Raw genomic sequence first — 19,507 nt, 5'->3', positions numbered from 1 at the left:
GAGCCATCTTTTTTTAAAAAAATTTTTTTATTAAAGTTTCAAAAATTACAGAAAGAAAAAGTAAAAAATGCCACATTAAACAAGAGCAAAACAACACATCACAATATAAAAAGAGGGGAAAAAACAGAGAAATAGAACCCGTTAAGCAAAAACAAAAACACAAAAAAAATGCATCAAATCTCCTCATTACTAATCTTTCATTAGTTTATTTCCTTGACCTCCTCCCACCTCCCTTTTTTGTATTCTAGGTCAATTATCCATTTCAGCAAATTCTTTCCCTCTTTTAAAATTTTTGTCCTGTAAATTGTCTTAATATAATGTAACTTTACTTTTCCTCCTTTCACCAATTAACAGTCAGTTATTCCCAAATCCTTTATATCATTCCGGCTAAAATCATATAATATTATTCCAACATCCTTCTAACAGATATTAATTTTACAATGTTTCTGTAAATAGTCTTTAAATTTCCTCCAAATAACATTTCTGCTAAATCCATAAAATATCAATCCACCAATTATCTATCACTCATTAATTTTGCAATATTTCTATATATAAACTTTAAATTTTTCAATCTTCTTCCATCAACTCCTCTCCCTGGTTTCGGATTCTGCCAGTCCTTTCCGTCAATTCCATATAGTCCATCAACCTGGAGATCTTATGTCCGAGGCTCTTAACTCTTTTCCAGGTCCCTTCTGCCGATCTCCTTCATATTCTTTGATGCTAGAGAGCAAATCTCGAGAAAACTCCATCTTAACAATATTTTTATTCCTTCTGGACAGTTCAGCCAGAATTCCATAGTAGCAGTAGCACAATCCACTTTGATGTGTTGTGTGAAAATGAGGCTATCAATATATCTGGTCTTCCACAAGGGACACAATTATTGCCATCTTCTTTATTTCATATGCTGCGTCTCAGCCTTCATGCTTGGGGGAAAATGGAGGGGGAGGGATGGAGATGGAGAGGTCCGCTCACATTTTATCTTATGTTTAGAGAAGTTTTCAATATTTAATGCTGTACAGTGGTACCTCGGGTTACATACGCTTCAGGTTACAGACGCTTCAGGTTACAGACTCCGCTAACCCAGAAATATTACCTCGGGTTAAGAACTTAGCTTCAGGATGAGAATGGAAATCGTGCTCCAGTGGCCTGGCGGCAGCGGGAGGCCCCATTAACTAAAGTGGTGCTTCAGGTTAAGGACAGTTTCAGGTTAAGAACGGACCTCCAGAAGGAATTAAGTACTTAACCTGAGGTACTACTGTATTGTTTTTAACAATTGATTGGGAGCCGCCCAGAGTGGCTGGGGAAACTCAGCCAGATGGGCAGGGTATAAATAATATATTATTATTATTATTATTATTATTATTATTATTATTATTATTATTAATTATTATCCGGTGGGTGTTGTTGCAGCCAGTCAGCCAAGCCTCAACAGTAGGGGGAGATACGCAGCCTTCCCCCCTGCCTCACAGCCAACTGTGTCATCTGTGCTGGGGACAGCCCCAGTCACTCTGCGGCCAGAGTAATTATGGCTGCAGACCATTTAATTTCGGTGCGGCCAGCAGACTGGCTCCCTCTTCCTTGCCTTTTCGTCGGATCACCCAACCCACCCCAACCACCCTCTTTTCATGCTTTGCTCTGATATGACCTTGCTATGGCAGTTGTCGGTCGCCATGTTGTTGGGGCCGGTTGGAATTTTTTTCCACTTAGCAAATTGGCACCGGCCATTTGGTTTTCGCCTACCTAGTAGCAATCGTCACAACCTTGTGCGGTTAGGCACTGGGTAAGCCTTCGTATGGTTGGAGGGGAGGTTGCTGCCTCACCTGCCCCTCCTTAGTGAGGGTATCCTGTTAAAGCAGCGGTTCTCAACCTGTGGGTCCCCAGATGTTGTTGGACTACAACTCCCATCATCCCTGAGCTCTGGCCTTGCTAGCTAGGGGTGATAGGAGTTGTAGTTCAATAACATCTGAGGACCCACAGGTTGAGAAAGGCTGTGTTAAAGGGATCTGGGGTGTGAGTCCTGTCTGAAGCCTGGGTGTGGGCTAGGGCCATGTCACAGCCCCTATGGGGACACCTCGGGGTGCCCCTATTTGATGTAAGTTATAGGGCACCCCCTATCGGTGGTTTACCCTTAAATGGACTGCCTGCAGATGGGCAGGAGTCAAGATATAGTCTGGCTTCACCCCAATGCCTAAGCCAAATCGCTCACATCTGTAATCAATAAAGTCGTGGCCTATTTGAACCCATAATCGAAAATACTTTGTGTAGGTGTGTTTTATTGTTCTCTTGGGAACTTTGTGGCTCGGGTGCCTTGTCACGCAACTGATCTCTGGCAACCTTTACATACTGAAGATGTTTTAATAGGGATTGTAAGGTATCGATAGTACAGCCATACCTCTTGTTATGTTCGGTTCAGGTTAAGTTCTTTCAGGATACGTCCCGCGGCGACCCGGAAGTAATGGAACGGGTTACTTCCAGGTTTCACTGCTTGCGCATGCGCAGACACTCAAAATGACCGCATGCGCATGCGCAGAGGCGGAGAATCGCTTTAGGGAAGCTTTTCATGTTTAATAGGTTATTGTATTTTAGTGTTTTGTTGGAAGCCACCCAGAATGGCTGGGGAAACCCAGCCAGATGGGCGGGGTATAAATAAATTATTATTATTATTATTATTATTATTATTATTATTATTATTATTATTGCGTTCTGCTCATGTTGTGAACGGGTTTCCGGAACGGATCCCGTTCGCAACCAGAGGTACCACCGTACCGTCATTAAAGAGATAAAAATCAACATTCCAAGTTCTTGGGACCTTTTTCAAATGACGTCACGCCTTCAGGATGAAAGACCCAAGCAAAACACACACACACAAATAACAGATTCCTCTTTATTCCTTTCAGGTCAGGGGCCATATTCATCGGCACCATCATCTCCCACACCAAATCCATCCCTGTCACTGGGATATTTGCGCTCGGCTCCTACTCTCCTGATCCTGATGGTCCCGTTCGCTTTCTGTTGAAGGAGAAAGAGGAGCGCAAGATAATGTTGGGGCTTTCAGGTGTCCCCTTTCGTTCTGTGCACGACCAGGAAAGCGGTTTCCGAGATGCAGCAGGGACAGTTTCCAGGATGGGCCCAAAGTCTATGTCAGCCCTGTCTATCATTTGGGGGGGGGTGTTCCAGAGAAAGGCCTTCTCCATTCTGGTGCCTGCCATGGGGGGTCAGGGCATGGGGTCACCTGCCCTCAGAAAATGATTGCTTGGTTTTCATGGAGCATTGCTTTGCATTTACAATATGACCTGTTTGGGTGTTTTCTTTGTCATTAAAGGACTCTTTCAAATAAATAAGCAAAGCAAAACTTCTTTTGTTTCAGACTTAAACAAACGAAACTTTGTAGGTTTCTGGACAGGGTAGGGCCCTACCAGTGTCGGATTTACGTACAAGCTATAGTTTAGGGCCCCACTCTCTTGGAGGCCCCCAAAAAAATTAAAGGAAAAAAACTGGATGTACGATTCCAAAATATAAGATAATAAACCAGATTATGAGTCTTTGTAAATTGTGTTTCTAAAGGAACTTTTGTTATTGCCAAATGCCAATGTGACTGCATTATTAATTTTGTTATAATAAAAAATCTTTTTAAGTTAGAGCTTAATAATTATTTCACTATTAATATAAAAAGGTAAAGGGACCCCTGACCATTAGGTCCAGTCGTGGCCGACTCTGGGCTCATCTCACTTTATTGGCCGAGGGAGCCGGCATACAGCTTCCGGTTCCTGTGGCCAGCATGACTAAGCCACTTCTGGCGAACCAGAGCAGCGCAAGGAAACGCCGTTTACCTTCCCACCTATTTATCTACTTGCACTTTGACGTGCTTTCAACCTGCTAGGTTGGCAGGAGCAGGGACTGAGCAACAGGAGCTCGCCCCGTTGCGGGGATTCGAACCGCCAGCCTTCTGATCGGCAAGCCCTAGGCTCTGTGGTTTAACCCACAGTGCCACCCATGTCCCACTATTATTAATATACTTCTTCTTAATTGTATTTCACTATTAATATACTTCTTCTTAATTGTATTTCAGTTCAACAATTACTTTGATAAAATACATATTTTGTTATGTGCAAATGGTTTTAGATACCTATTAGGTTCACAGCGGCGTAGCGTGGGTTGTCAGCACCCAGGGCAAGGCAAGTAATTTGCGCCCCCTAACCCGGGGCAAGGCAAGTAATTTGTACCCCTAACCCCTAACCTGGCGCCGCTGCCAGCTTCTTCTTGCTGCTGCCTGGGCTGGTCGGGTGTAGTTCTCTCCCGCGCTCAGCGCTGCGCTGGGTGGCCGCTGCACTGTCCCTCCCCCAGATAGTCCCTCCCTCGCTCTCGCTCCGCTCCGTACCGCAACGCACGCCTGGCACCCTCCCCCTCCACAGTGGGCGGCGACCCGGCAGCTCGGATCGGATTCGCACAGCCAGCACTGCAGTGAGAGAGAGTGAGTGAGCCAGGTAGGGGCAGAGAGCTGCGAGTGCGAGCGCCCCCCCCCAAATGTTGTGCCCGGTGTGACTGGCCCCCCCTGCACCCCCCCACGCTATGCCACTGTAGGTTCCTAAATTACCACATAGCATATATTCAACACAAAAACAGTGACAAATTGTTGCTGACAAAGGACAGCTGGACATATAAAGGGCCCCATTACCTTCAGTAGATTAGGGCATTGTCAAACCTAAATCCGGCCCTGAGCCCTACATTGTAACTCTGTTGGCGGCTTGGTTCCCACCAGGGTTTGGCCTGAAGGCAATTAAAATTAACCTTGCTGAAGCTATGCATCTTTGGATCTGGTCAATGCCTGGCTGTGTGGCCTTGTTTTACACTGTTCGTAGCTACGTACTCTTTGTTGATAGTTTTGATATTTCCTTTAAACTACAGTCAAGCTTTTACTGCAGTCCAGCAATAGAGAAATTTTCTTAACTAACCAAAGAAATATATGTTTGCCAACAGAGGAAAGGGGTGAGAGCTAAATGCAAATACAGTGGTACCTCAGGTTACATACGCTTCAGGTTACAGACTCCGCTAACCCAGAAATAGTGCTTCAGGTTAAGAACTTTGCTTCAGGATGAGAACAGAAATCGTGCTCTGGCGGCATGGTAGCAGTGGGAGGCCCCATTAGCTAAAGTGGTGCTTCAGGTTAAGAACAGTTTCAGGTTAAGAACGGACCTTAAGCTGAGGTACCACTGTAAATACATTTAAGTTTCAGCTGAGGTTCTCAGCATGTTGCACTGAAATCCGCTTCTCAATGCATGTGTTTTCACATTTCCAAGTTAAATTCTAACGTAATTTCTTTAAACTGTACTTGGGAAAGAGGAGGGGACAGAAGGAGTTTGGCAGGCTGGAAGCAGCTAATACCAGCTTCAGAGAGCAGGAGGTTTCCTTCCAATCTCCCGATCTTCCTTTGGTGATCCGTCTATGCAGGTAAAGTTGAGTTCTGCTCTTCCCTTCGCCCATCCTGCTGCACATTGTTCCATTTGGGTTGCTTCAAGAAGTTTGACCGCAGAGAAAAGCAGGTGATGGCACAGCAAGATCAGATGTGGTTAGCAGTTTCTAGATGGCTAAAGCTTGTGGTTATGGCTAAAGCCTATAGGCCGAGTTCTGCACGCAGCTCAAGGTGTGTGTCTACACAATGGGCTGGAGTCAAGGGTGTGATGTTGTGTTTCCTGTCTTTAGTCTTTGCTTTGAGAAGACAGACTTTGGCAAGGCCGGTTCATTGTCTCTCTTGGGACAGAAACCAGAGAGAAGGTGGATTTGCGGCTCCAGCCGTGGTTGTTCTTCCAGGGATACTGACTGAGCATGAAGTCTGCTGCTTTGGTGACAGGTTGGTGACCTCTCTGCTCAACTCAGATTGGAAATTTGCCGTCTATCTCACATTCACACTGCATCTCTCTTCACTTCCAGTCTGTCTCCAGATCCTCCTCGGGAGATCAGTCCATGCAGGTAAAGCGGATTTCTGTTCTTCTTTCAACTTTTGTGATAGAAGCCAGAAGCTCTATGGGATGTAGGAGTGTCACATGATTGGGTGGATGGCGGCTAACAGATTGAGGCCGAATCCTGACAAGACAGAAGTACTGTTTTGGGGGGACAGGAGGTGGGCGGGTGTGGGGGACTCCCTGGTCCTGAATGGGGCAACTGTGCCCCTGAAGGACCAGGAGCACAGCCTGGGAGTCATTTTGGACTCACAACTGTTCATGGAGGCGCAGATCAATTCTCTGGACACAGAATTGACCTGAGCCTCCATGGACAGGGCAGCTGTCTACCAGCTCCACCTGGTATGCAGGATGAGACCCTCCCTGCCACAGACTGTCTGGCCAGAGTGGTCCATGCTCTGGTTATCTCCCGCTTAGACTACTGCAATGCACTCTACGTGGGGCTACCTTTGAAGGTGACCTGGAAACTACTACTAATCCAGAATGTGGCAGCCAGACTGGTCATTGGGAGTGCCCACTGATATCATGTAACACTGATCCTGAAAGACCTACATTGGCTCCCAGTACGTTTCCGAGCACAATTCAAAGTGTTGATGCTGACCTTGAAAGCTCTAAACGGTATACGTCCAGTATACGTGAAGGAGCGTCTCCACTCACATCATTCAGCCCGGACACTGAGGTCCAGCTCCGAGGGCCTTCTGGCAGTTCCCTCACTGCGAGAAGTGAGGTTACAGGGAACCAGGCAGAGGGCCTTCTCGGTAGTGGCTCCCGCCCTGTGGAACGCCCTCCTATCAGATATCAAGGAAATAAGCAACTATCTGACTTTTAGAAGACATCTGGAGGCAGCCCTGTTTAGGGAAGTTTTTAATGCTGTGACATCATATTGATGGTGAAAGGGAGAAGGGAGGAGAGAGAGATTTTCAAAATCTGATTTCGAGTTTATGAGGCATTGGAGTAAAGGATGGAATGGGATGCGTTGGGACAGTCAATCCCAAGCAGTAATCGAAGTTGGGATAATTCAGAGGGAAATTCCCAGGTATCTCCCTCTTTTTCTCAGATATTGTGGCTGCATGTCCACCAGGCCCTTGGCTGTCTCTCTTACCTCCACAGAACACTTTTGCTTGTTTAGAACAGGCTTCATTGATATGCTCCCCCCCAAAAGGACAGATGGCAACGTGGTTCTATTTCTATGAAAAGAGAGATGGTGTACAGGTCATTTATGAAGAACAGGCGGAAAATATCTTGGAGGTTTCCACAGAATACCTGGAAACAAGCAAAGCATTTGTCTGTGCTTACCTGGGGGGAAAGAGACTCTTCCTGTCTTCACTGAGTAACGAGGTTGTGCTGTCCATCACTGGTGAGAAACGTACTCTTTGTGACAGAATTGCATGCACGAAAGCTAAGCCATCTTGGGGATCATGGCTCCTACTCTGCCCAAGCCATTTTGGTAGTTGTAACTGTGAGAGAGATCAAAGGAGCTCTGGCCAAGATCTCTCAGCATAGTCACAAAACTGCCACCATCATAGTTCCTAGGGGAAGCCAACAGAGTACAATACTGAAGATTCAAGTTTGTCGTGAAGATGAGCTTTAATGTGATGTAGCAAAGGGGCAGGTTTATTTTAAGCAATTCTTCAGTCTTGGGGGGCGCAGATATTGTTGCTGCTCTACAACTCCCATCATCCCCTGCCAACTTAGCAGAAGCTGTAGTTCAACAACATCTGGTGACCCAGGGTTGAAGAATCGTGAAAGCCTTTGCTTACGTGGAGGGAAACAGCGTTTGAGAAATATTCTGGTCTTCACCGAGGTGGTGCTGTCGATCGCTGGTGAAGAACATTCTCTTTGTGAATGAATGATACACGCAAAGTCTAAACCATCAGGGTGATTCTGCCCAAACCATTCTGTTGTTTTTGCCAGGTGCAAGGAACACAAAGCAAGGTCCCTGAATATAGTCACAAAGTCCACATCCTCCTGGTTCCTTAAGGAAGGCAAGAGAGCACAATTGCTATAACATTGCTTCATGTTTTGAATATAGCTGAATGTTAAGGAGAGGTGCTGGGGGAATTGGTCTGGAAGTCGCACAGTCTCAGATTGTAGCCCTAATCTCATATATGGGGAATTCTCTGAATGGCATTTTCCCCTTGCACTTCTTCCCTTTCCCCAATGCAGTTCTGCCTCCACCAGCTCCAGAGCTGTCCATTATCCCTCCAAGACAGACCTTTCTCCAGGGACAACGGTTCAAGTTGAAATGCTCCCCTCCGGAAGGGCAGCCGGCAGCCAAGTTCTTCTTTTATGAAATTAAAGCTGATGGTAATTACACTAGACCCCAAGAACAGTTCGATAATACCCTGGAAATCACTGCAGGATTTCAGGAAATAAAGAAATCATTTGTCTGTGAATACACAGAAGAAAGCAGTGCAGGACAACTGTCTGAACGGAGTAACCGCATTGAGGTTTCCATTACAGGTGAGTTAAGTTTGGCTAGTTCATATCATCAAAAGGCAAAGGGCCTTCTTGGTAGTGGCACCCACCCTGTGGAATGGCCTCCCATCAGATGTCTAGGAAATAAACAGCTACCTGACTTTTAGAAGACACCTGAAGGCACCCTGCTTATTTGATGTCTTATCATGTTTATAATATTATATTGTGAGCCGCCCAGAGTGGCTGGGGAAACCAGATAATAAATAAATAAATTAATAATAATAATAATAATAATAATAATAATAATAATATCTGTTAACTGTGGCAAACTGTACAAGAGTACTCCCTGGGAGAAAGAGGCACTGGCATGAACTATGGGGATGCTTTGGGCTGGAGTAAGAGGACAATTTCAGACCCACATTACGGTCCTTGGAGAGACTTCCTATAAGCATCGTAGCAGCAGCAACACCGGTGAGCTGCAGTTTCGGAAGAAAAATAAATCAATCCCTATCTCCTGAATACTGTTCCAAAGCTTCTCCTGCAGGGGAGGTGAATTTATTTTGAAATCACCCCTTGAAATGAACCTTGAGCTGCTTCAGAGGGGCCCCTGAACACACCACTAGGCTGGCTGCCCCTTGTCTTCTACCACTATAGGAGAAGGAGAAGGTCGGGGGGATGTTTTTTCCTTTCCCCCACCCTGAAACTCCCCCCTTCCCTACAAATCCTGAACAGGACAAGGAAGCTCCTGCTGCAGGAAGAACACAACTATTAACTGCTAGGCATACACTGCAACATTTTGTGGCAGGCCACCCTGGTCTCCTGCCCTGCCAAACTTGGGCGGTCCTACGTTTTGCATTTTGAAGGGAAATGGGGCATTGGCAAACAACGCTCGCTTCTTATTCCTTATCTGTTTATTTGATTCTCAGTCCGCCTTCGTCCTCCGTTCTTCTCTGTGTCCCCGAAGCTTGACATCTACAGCAGTGGGGAGATTGTGAACCTCACATGCTCTGCTCCTGAAAACCTTCTCATGTCGAGGGTTCTCTTTGGGAAGGACGGATGGCTGTTGCATGTCTACAGGCCCCCTTCTCCTCTGGCCTCCTTTACGTACAGGAGGCGCTTGTCTCCTCAAGACAGCGGGGATCATTTTTGCATGTACCGAGCTGCGGAATCGAGCTGGAACATCTCATCCCCAGAAAGCAGAAGGATCAGGATTTCAGTGATGGGTGAGGCCTTAACAAAATGCGTAATTCTCTTGGAAGATGAAGGCGAAGGCTGCCCATTAAGAGTTTGGGTGTAATCTTCGATACCTCCCTCTCCATGGAGGCGCAGATTACGGCTATAACAAAGGCGGCATTTTTTCATCTCCACCAAGCTAAGCAGTTGGCTCCTTACCTCTCTCGCCCTGACCTAGCCACTGTGATCCACGTGACTGTCACCTCCAGACTGGATTATTGTAACTCGCTCTACGTGGGGCTGCCCTGGAGACTGACCCAGAAACTCCAGCGGGTGCAGAATGCCGTGGCGAGACTCCATACGGGGTCTTCGCTGCGAGATCACATTCACCCGGTGCTATACCAGCTGCACTGGCTCCTGGTGGAGTACAGGATCAGGTTTAAGGTGCAGAAGGATCAGGATTTCAGTGATGGGTGAGGCCTTTAAAAAACATGTAGTTCTCTTGGAAGACAAAGGGGAAGGCTGCCCTAGAATGTCCCAGGTTCAATCCCCGTTGTCTCCTGGTGGGTCTGGGAAACTCTCCTGCCTGAGGACCTGGAGAGAGATGCTGCCAGTCAGTGTATACAGTGCTAGCAGGACCACTGGTCTGACGTGGTTATAAGGCAGCAGGTGATGTTCTCAGATGCCAGGGTTACCTCGGAAGTGGGAACCTTGTTGATATCTGCTCAGACTGCAATGTGGGCCTGCCTTTGTTTCTTGGACGATAGCGCTGTAACCCTTATTCAAGCATTAATACTACTCATGAGTAAGAAACCATGCAAGGGGCCTGGGGGCATGCTGTAAAGCTCTGACACATCACCCTCATACCAGTTACTTCTTTTATAACTATTTTTGTTGGTTTTACAATTTGGTTTGACATTCACAGAAAAAAAATCAAATAAAAAAATACAGAATTCTCAGACTGCCACCCTCCCTTTTGTGGAGTCCACAAATAACCCTTTTCACTGCAAATCATATTATCCTCCATAAAACGCTATTTTCTCCTATATTTCTTTTCACATTGCAATTGTTATTTCACTCTTGATAACGTTTTTAACCGTTTACAGGGTTCTGTCAAATATATTACAATTTCCCCCCAGTCCTTATTAAAAAATATATAGCCCAGAAAAAATATGGAACGCTTCACGAATTTGCATGTTATCCTTGAGTTGGGGCCATGCTAATTTTCCCTGTATCATTCCAATTTTAGTACATGTGATGCCGAAGGGATCACCACCCTCATACCACTGACAGATGGAGAAGGTCTGAAGTGGGGAGACCCCTCTATTGTACCAGTGGAAACTCCTAGGGCAATTTAGGGGATGTGATGGCTTACACATGACATGAGTAGTACAGATCCTCAAATGGGGCTCAAGGGTTTAGCCAGCTAACATTTACCTTCCCGGACAGTGCACATTTCCCCTGAATGTTGTGCAACACATGTTTCTGATCTTCTCCTCTCCTCTCCCCTCCTGAAGTCCAAGTGGGGAATTCATGAACCCACAACTCTCTGTTGGCAACCTTGCCTGGATGAACCCGATTTAGTTATGGCTTGCCCCTTAAAACTCCGTGAGCCACAGACTCCTAATCACTTGGCCATTGTACTCATTTTCCTTTATGGACAGCTCCTGTAGCTCTTCCTCCTGCCCCGGTGCTGACAGTGGATCCTCTGTCTGGAGTGGTGAAGGAAGGGGGATTCCTGCGCCTCACTTGCTCGGCCATTGGCAGCGACGCAGAGCAAAGGTTCCATTTCTACAAGGATGGGGTCAAGATTTCCTCCAGCCGTGAAAAGTCTCTGGCGGACTCCAGAGAACCCAGGAATACCTTCTCGAACGCCTCTGCACACATCCTGGTCCAAGTCACAGCCAGCAACCACACTTGGGGATTTGCTTGCAGGTATGAGCAGAAACTGAGCAGCCGATGGATCATGTCTCCCTGGAGCCAAACGGTGAATGTCACAGGTGAGCCATGCCCTACTATTTTACAAATATTAATTCATAACAATCCAAATTACATACCCATAATTAGAGATTTCTCCAAATCTCTGGACTTTCCATCTTCCCCTCCATGGATCCTATTGTACACCCTCTTAACTGCATATTTTTCCACTATCCGTATTTTGTATCTTCCCATCTTGTCCATAATATTAGATACATGGCAGTGAACCTAAAACCTCAGTGAACCACAGACTCCAAATCACTTAGCCATTGTATTCATTTTCTTTTACGGACAGCTCCAGTAGCTCCTGTAGCCAGTGTGGTGTAGTGGTTAAGAGTGGTGACTCGTAATCTGGTGAACCGGGTTTCGCGTCTCCACTCCTCCACATGCAGCTGCTGGGTGACCTTGGGCCAGTCACACTTCTCTGAAGTCTCTCAGCCCCACTCACCTCACAGAGTGTTTGTTGTGGGGGAGGAAGGGAAAGGAGAATGTTAGCCGCTTTGAGACTCCTTAGGGTAGAGATAAAGCGGGATATCACATCCGAACTCTTCTTCTTCTTCTTCTTCCTCCTGCCAGGGATTGCATCTCCCTGCCAGGGTTTCAATTTAGGACAAGCAGATAGATGCTCTGACATTGAGCAACAGCTTTTCCTCATCTTGTGGTGCCTCCTAACCCCCTCTCCTTTGTGGCTGGCTCCTCCAGATCCTCCTCCTGCCCCAGTGCTGACAGTGGATCCTCTGTCTGGAGTGTTGAAGGAAGGGGGATTCCTGCGCCTCACTTGCTCGGCCATTGGCAGCGACGCAGAGCAAAGGTTCCATTTCTACAAGGAAGGGGTCAAGATTTCCTCCAGCAGTGAAGAGTCTCTGGCGGACTCCGGAGAACCCAGGAATGCCTTCTCGAAGGCCTCTGCAGACATCCTGGTCCAAGTCACAGCCAGCAACCACACTGGGGGATTTGCTTGCAGGTATGAGCAGAAACTGAGCAGCCGATGGATCATGTCTCCCTGGAGCCAAACGGTGAATGTCACAGGTGAGCCATGCCCTAATATTTTACAAATATTAATTCATAACAATCCAAATTATATACCCATAGTTAGAGATTTCTCCAAATTTCTGGACTTTCCACCTTCCCCTCCATGGGTCCTATTGTATACCCTCTTAACTGTATATTTTTCCACAATCCATATTTTATATCTTCCCATCTTGTCCATAATATTAGATACATTGCATGTGTTATTACAATCCTGCTAGGGTTTTCACTTGTTTACAGTGATCACCTAGATAAATTATAAATTTCCCCCTTTCTTTATTGAAGTTTAGTTCTCCTTGGTTCCTGAGTCTTCCAGTCAGTTTTGCCATTTCGGCATAGTCCAACAGTTTTATTTGCCTTTCTTCTCTGGTAGGGACATAATTTTCTTTCCACCTCTAGGCTAGCAGCATCCATGTGGCTGTTGTCACATACATATAATGTCTTTTCTGTTCCTTTGGTATATCGGTATACCAATATACTGATATGTTTTTAACTTCACTGAATTACTGTTACTGTATCTTCAACAACAACGGCTGCAATGGAGTCTCTCCTCCCTTTATTCATGTTGTTGTTGTTGTTGTTGTTGTTGTTGTTGTTGTTGTTGTTGTTTCGTTTAGTGGTGTCCGACTCTTTGTGACCCCCTGGACCAGAGCACACAAGGCACTCCTGTCTTCCACTGCCTCCCGTAGTTTGGTCAAACTCATGCTGCTAGCTTGTAGAACACTGTCCCACCATCTCGTCCTCCGTCGTCCCCTTCTCCTTGTGCCCTCCATCTTTCCCAACATCAGGGTCTTTTCCAGGGAATCTTCTCTTCTCATGAGGTGGCATTGGAGCCTCAGCTTCAGGATCTGTCCTTCCAGTGAGCACTCAGGGCTGATTTCCTTCAGAATGGAAAGGTTTGATCTTCTTGCAGTCTATGGGACTCTCAAGAGTCTCCTCCAGCACCAGAATTCAAAAGCATCCATTCTTCGGCGATCAGCCTTCTTTATGGTCCAGCTCTCACTTCCATACATCACTACTGGGAAAACCATAGCTTTAACTATACGGACCTTTGTTGGCAAGGTGATGTCTCTACTTCTCAAGATGCTGTCTAGGCCTGTCATTGCCCTTCTCCCAAGAAGCAGGCGTCTTTTAATTTCGTGGCTGCTGTCACCATCTGCAGTGATCATGGAGCCCAAGAAAGTAAAATCTCTCACTGCCTCCATTTCTTCCCCTTCTATTTGCCAGGACCCCTTATTCATACCAACAGCCAAATCCCCTTCTTTCCTTTTTGCAGTTTGGGCACCAAATTGCTCTTCCTCACCCCTGCTATATGCACGCTGGGTGATTCTACTGGCGATCCTGATGGTCCCTCTTGCTTTTTGCTGCATGAGAAGGAAGAGAGGTAGGTGATGCTGGAGACTGTGGGCCCCTCATATCATAGGCCCAGTATACCTGAAGGAGCATCTCCACCCCCATCGCTCACTGAGGTCCAGCTCTGAGGGCCTTCTGGCAGTTCCCTCCCTGTGAGAAGTGAGGTTACAGGGAACCAGGCAGAGGGCCTTCTCGGTGGTGGCACTCTCCCTGTGGAACATCCTCCCATCAGATGTCAAGGAAATAAACTACTATCTGAATTTTAGAAGGCATCTGAAGGCAGTCCTGTTTAGGGAAGTTTTTGATGTTTGATGTTTGATCATGTTTTTAATATTCTGTTGGGAGCTGCCCAGAGTGGCTGGGTAACCCAAAAGGTGGGCAGGGTATAAATAAATTATTATTATTATTATTATTACTACTACTACTACTACTACTACTACTACTACTACCTATGTATGTAGAAGCCTGCTTAAGATCTTTAGGGGATGATGCTCCTCTCTGTGTCGCGAGAGTGGTGGCCGTGAGAGCAGTGTTGGTTAAAAGCAACAAAACCAAGCATTTATTTTGTCTTCCTTCGTGTTGGATGTGGTTAGGATGTGGGAGGGAGCCTTGCCTGTGTCTGTCCTGTGGAACTCCCAGCCTCAAGAGGTTTCTTCTCAGGACCAGCCCTGTCTCACCATCTTTCTTCTCTTTTCTCTCTTCATTTCCACTTTGGAAGCGTTGAAATCCGAGCAGGAAAACAAGGAAGAAGTGAATTCCGAGTACGTTGAAATGTGCAGCTTCACTAGGAAGCCCCAGAGGTAATGGCAAGTAATGCTGGTATAACACTGATGTGATGTGATGTGTGTCTTCATGATTTTTTTATTTATTTAAAGCATTTCTTCCAAAAAGTGTTCCTAGACTGGCCGACCAAAATAACAATGGTCGTGGCACACAAGGAGGAAGGGAGGAGCAAAAGAGCCACCTCAGGCAGCAGTTGAGTTCTTAAAAGTTTTGAACATAGTTGGAGGTGCAGAGCAACCACAAACCATGCAAGGAGTTTCCAGAGGGGAGGAAAACTTGAACCCAGATCCTGGTAACCTGGAAATGCAGGAGAGACTTATCAGTCAAGAGAGGGACAATGTCTTGTTGGCTGGGAGATAAAAGGATGAAAGGCGACTGGAGGAACAGGCATCGGGGGGTGTCCCAGGCAGAAAAAGGAGCCAGAGACCCCACAAGAAGAATCATAGAATTGTAGAATTGGAAGGGACCCAGGGGATCATCTAGTCCAACCCCCCTGCAATGCAGGGAAATGCAGCTGCCCCTTACGGGGATCAAACCTGCAACCTTGGCATCATCAGCACCACGCTCTAGGCAACTGAGCTATCCAGGAAGAAGGACCGATAGGACAAGTTTGGGGATGGCAGATAAGGAGGGGGAAATGATGGCATGTCAGAGAGAAGGGAAGATGTCTGAAAGAGATGGGGTGGCTGGGACAGGGATACAGCGAATGGGCAGAAGGGGCGAAGGGAGCAGATTCGTTGAGTTGCTTGACCATTCACCTTTGCTGTGAGCTGCTCTGTGTATTCTCTTTGTAAAAAAAACTGGGACAGAAATTGTGGAACCATTTAAAAATGAACCTTTGACAATACAATAACTGGCTCCCTCCCCCACAATCTCTATTTAAGGAAACAGAAACTGAGCTATGGAATTGGCTGCTACAGGATGTGGTTTAAATGCCTTTTGAAAAGAGGTACATTTGTGAAGAATATTCCGCCAAAGCATTTTAGTCATGACAGCTAAGTAGGTCTTCACTGTGCAGAAGCAGTCTACCTCTGAATTGCTGTGCACTGGAGATAAGCAAAAGAGGAGGGTGGTCATCTTCCTGCTATCAAAAATGGATGCCAACCCTCAATTTGCTCCCAACAGCTTCAATTAGCCTCAATTTCCCTCAATTTCCTTCTCCTTTTCAGGACTCAGACGCCTTTTACTGCCTTGCCGCCCCCTGCTCTGCCGCAGCCCCCAATATCGCAATAATGGATGGAGAGCGGAGCCAAACTGGCCGAAGACCAGGAGGAAGGTCTCTACAACAACATTCCCCTTCAGGGCAAGAAGAGAGCAGAACAATACAGAGATTCTGAAGAAGAATGAGCCATCGGGGAGATTAAAATATTCAGATGGGGATTTACGACCAGGGAGATTGGGTGGAAGGGTCAGGGAAGAGGGCAGTGTTCTGCCTTCCCCTGCCTAATCCAGCATATGGCTTGGCTCAGCTTCTACAGCTCTTTCCTCAAGAGTTTGTCTGTCTAAAATACTTTGCCCTGTTGCCCAAGGGTGCCTCTAAGCGGAAGCATTTGCCCAGTTAGCTGCTGTTCCTCTTCCTAGATCAGGGATGGGGAACTTGTGGCTCCCTTGATGATCTTGGGATCCAGCTCCCATCAGCCCCAGCCAACATGGTCTTCGCTCAAGGGATGATGGGAATGGTCAAAGTTGTTGTCTATGCTCTGGTATCCTCAAGGTTAGATTACTGCAATGCATTATATGTAGGGCTATCTCTGCAGATGGTTCGGAAACTTCATCTGGTGCAGAATTGAGTGGCCAGGTTGCTCACCGGAACAAGAGGGTTCGAACATATTGCACCAATCCTGTGTTAGTTTCTGTTTCTCACTGAGCAGCTGCTGGGAGTCACAGGACTCTGTTTACATTCCAGTCTCAGGGGAAAGGGAGACGGGATGTGACGTTAGTGGTTTCCGGTTTCCTTTGTTCCTTTGTTCAGTTGCTCTCTGCTTTCATAAAGAGAGGGTGTCTTTTCTGTTCTGCGTAGTTTAGAAATAAAACTCTTTACAATGTAGCCAAACCTCTCATCTCTTCCCTGTGCTGGGTACCTTGCTGGATAGAATGCGCTTGAGGCCTTATCAAAGGCTCAGGTCATGAAACACGTCGGAGGCAATTTCAGAGGCTCGGCTTGGAGGAAGATGAGGCCTTATCGGCTTGGCCGAGCGGAGATTCTGACATCCTGTTAAATAAGGATTTGCTGAGTTAAGAATGTGAATTGGAATACAAAAGGGGGAGGTGAGAGGAGGTCTGAGAAACAAGGAAATGGAAATAAGTAATGGGAATTATATTTGTTTGCTTTTTTTTAATTGTGTATTTCTGTTATTTCTTGTGCATTTTTTGTTTTTTGTTGGCTTTTTGTATTAAATTGGAAATTCTAATAAATATTTATATATATAAAAAAAGAGATTCTGACATCCTGGTCTGATTGCACCGGATTCCGATTTGTGGTACCTCGGGTTACATACACTTCAGGTTACAGACGCTTCAGGTTACAGGCCCCGCTAACCCAGAAATAGTGCTTCAGGTTAAGAACTTTGCATCAGGATGAGAACAGAAATCGTGCTCTGGTGGCACAGCGGCAGCAGGAGGCCCCATTAGCTAAAGTGGTGCTTCAGGTTAAGAACCTTCGCATCTCACCAAGGGCAAAGGGAAGGAAGAGGCTCTCGGAGATGTGATGGTCAGCGAGAGGTGTTGCTGCCCCTTGCCAGACATCAAAGGTTCCCAGAATGCCTTGCAACTAATAAGCTGCTCTGCAGAACCTGCAAAAACTGGCTGTTCTTGGGGGGAAGAGGGAGGAGGTTTCGGAAGGCGGCATCACGCCTGATTTGTGCGCCCATTTCACCCACCACCCTCTATGTGAAGAGCACACACCGGGGGGGGGGGAAACTGGGGGGAAGGAACTGCCAACAAAAAGGGAACAGGAAGACAAACTGTTAGAGTACAGTGGTACCTCGGGTTACATACGCTTCAGGTTACAGACTCCACTAAATCAGAAATATTACCTCGGGTTAAGAACTTTGCTTCAGGATGAGAACAGAAATCGTGCTCCGGCAGCGCGGCAGCAGCAGGAGGCCCCATTAGCTAAAGTGGTGCTTCAGGTTAAGAACAGTTTCAGGTTAAGAACGGACCTCCAGAACAAATTAAGTACTTAATCCAAGGTACCACTGTATATTGAACTGGCTAGATTAACAGAGGCAATTACAGATCACACTAGACAAGCGTTTCAAAAAGCATGGGGAAAATGCACAGAATATTTCATGAAATAGTGTTCTAAAATACATACCTGGACTTGTTTCGATTAATGTCTGCAGGAGAGTTTGTGGATATTTAAGTTATAATTAGAAAAATCTTAATAATTATTCATAAAGGAATCAGCTTATAAGAAGTAAATAAGGAGGCCAGATCCAGGATAAAGGTAGTCTTTTATTTGTATTGTTGTATGTTATGCTTATTGTATCCAGTAGCACCTTAAAGACCAACTAGGTTAGTACTTGGTATGAGCTTTCGTGTGCATGCACACTTCTTCAGATACACAGTGTATCTGAAGAAGTGTGCATGCACACGAAAGCTCATACCAAGTACTAAGTACATACCAAGTACTAACCTAGTTGGTCTTTAAGGTGCTACTGGAAGGAATTTTTTTATTTTGTTTTGACTATGGCAGACCAACACGGCTACCTATCTGTAACTGATGCTTATTGTATGTTATGTTCACGTTTAATGGGAGTGGATTTCTGTATTGGGGTGGGGGGGGTGGTTATGTTACGTTGTAAATAAAATTTCCAATAAAAAAATAGGAAAAAAAAAATAAAGCATGCCCAACGCACATCACTTCTCCCAAAGTCCGCCAACACAGACAGATTCTCCCCTCGCTATGTGTGAGGTTTGGTTTAAACCGGAGAGAACGGCAGGTCTTGAACCTGTGTGGGTGTGCAGAAAAAAAGCAGCACTTCCTCACTTGGTAGACCACACTGGCCACGTCCCCAGATTCCTCTCTTCTCAGAAGAACAAAACAAAACCACAGCTCCCTGCTAGTAATATCAGACTGCTGTCAGCCCTGCCTCTTGCATCATATTTCAAAGGGACAATTGGGGTTTTGCCCATCAGCTATGGAGAAAAGGCTGCTGCTGGGCAGCATGCCTCGACAGCATAGCTGTCAACTTACAGATTTGAAAATAAGGGACCAGCAGCCTCGAAAATAAGGGATCAGCAGCCAAAATAAGGGATTTTCAGAGCACAGGTATGTTCAACTTCTGAGCCCCTCCGAGCCAAAGGCAGAAAGCCCAGCCAGCAGCCAAACGAAGCCTCAAGCGGTGGTTCCCACAGCGCAGCAACCCGGCAAAGGGGATGCAGCAAGGAAAACCACCGTCCCCTCTCCGCTGGGAAGCGCTGAGCAAAGGCGAGTCCCCAGGCAACGCGGCCGATTTGATTGGCACAAGGCATGCAAGCTCCACCACCCCCAGTCGTTCTCAAACTCCTTATTGGGTGAGCAACGCAGCCAAGCAACGCAGTTGGAGCCTCCCTCCTCCCTGGCCAGCAGGGAGGGAGGGAGAGGAGCTGATTCCTTTGAAACCTGGGAAATTTAAGGGACATCATCAATAAGGGACAGCAGCAGGACACGGCGCTGGGATAAAGGAGTTTCCCGCCAAATAAGGGACGGTTGACAGCTATGCTCGACAGTGACACCCAATATACACAGTACAGTGGTACCTCGGGTTACAGACACTTCAGGTTACATACGCTTCAGGTTTCATACACTTCAGGTTACAGACTCCGCTAACCCA

At 46.4% G+C, this 19,507-nt stretch overlaps 1 protein-coding gene across 6 annotated transcripts in view; it reads left to right on the top strand.

Moving 5' to 3' along the window:
- Positions 1-5,401: 5,401 nt before the first annotated feature.
- LOC307202117 (Fc receptor-like protein 5) overlaps positions 5,402-19,507 on the top strand; it is a 109,318-nt gene continuing 95,212 nt past the window's right edge. For 3 of the 6 annotated variants that reach the window (XM_079951781.1, XM_079951780.1, XM_079951779.1), the window contains exons 1-4: positions 5,584-5,967; positions 8,124-8,420; positions 9,302-9,598; positions 12,228-12,554. In XM_079951781.1, the coding sequence (XP_079807907.1) occupies positions 5,601-5,967; positions 8,124-8,420; positions 9,302-9,598; positions 12,228-12,554 (1,288 nt within the window). In that variant the 5' untranslated portion in view covers positions 5,584-5,600. Of the gene's footprint in view, positions 5,541-5,580; positions 5,968-8,123; positions 8,421-9,301; positions 9,599-12,227; positions 12,555-19,507 lie in introns of those variants that run through there. The other 3 variants (XM_079951783.1, XR_013832818.1, XM_079951782.1) reach the window with 3 other exon arrangements.

This window comes from Podarcis cretensis (genome assembly GCF_951804945.1).
Source record: "Podarcis cretensis genome assembly, chromosome: 13".
NCBI classification, from domain to species: Eukaryota; Metazoa; Chordata; class Lepidosauria; order Squamata; family Lacertidae; genus Podarcis; species Podarcis cretensis.
Note: the sequence above shows the minus strand (reverse complement) of the source record. Positions and strands in the feature narration are given on the sequence as shown.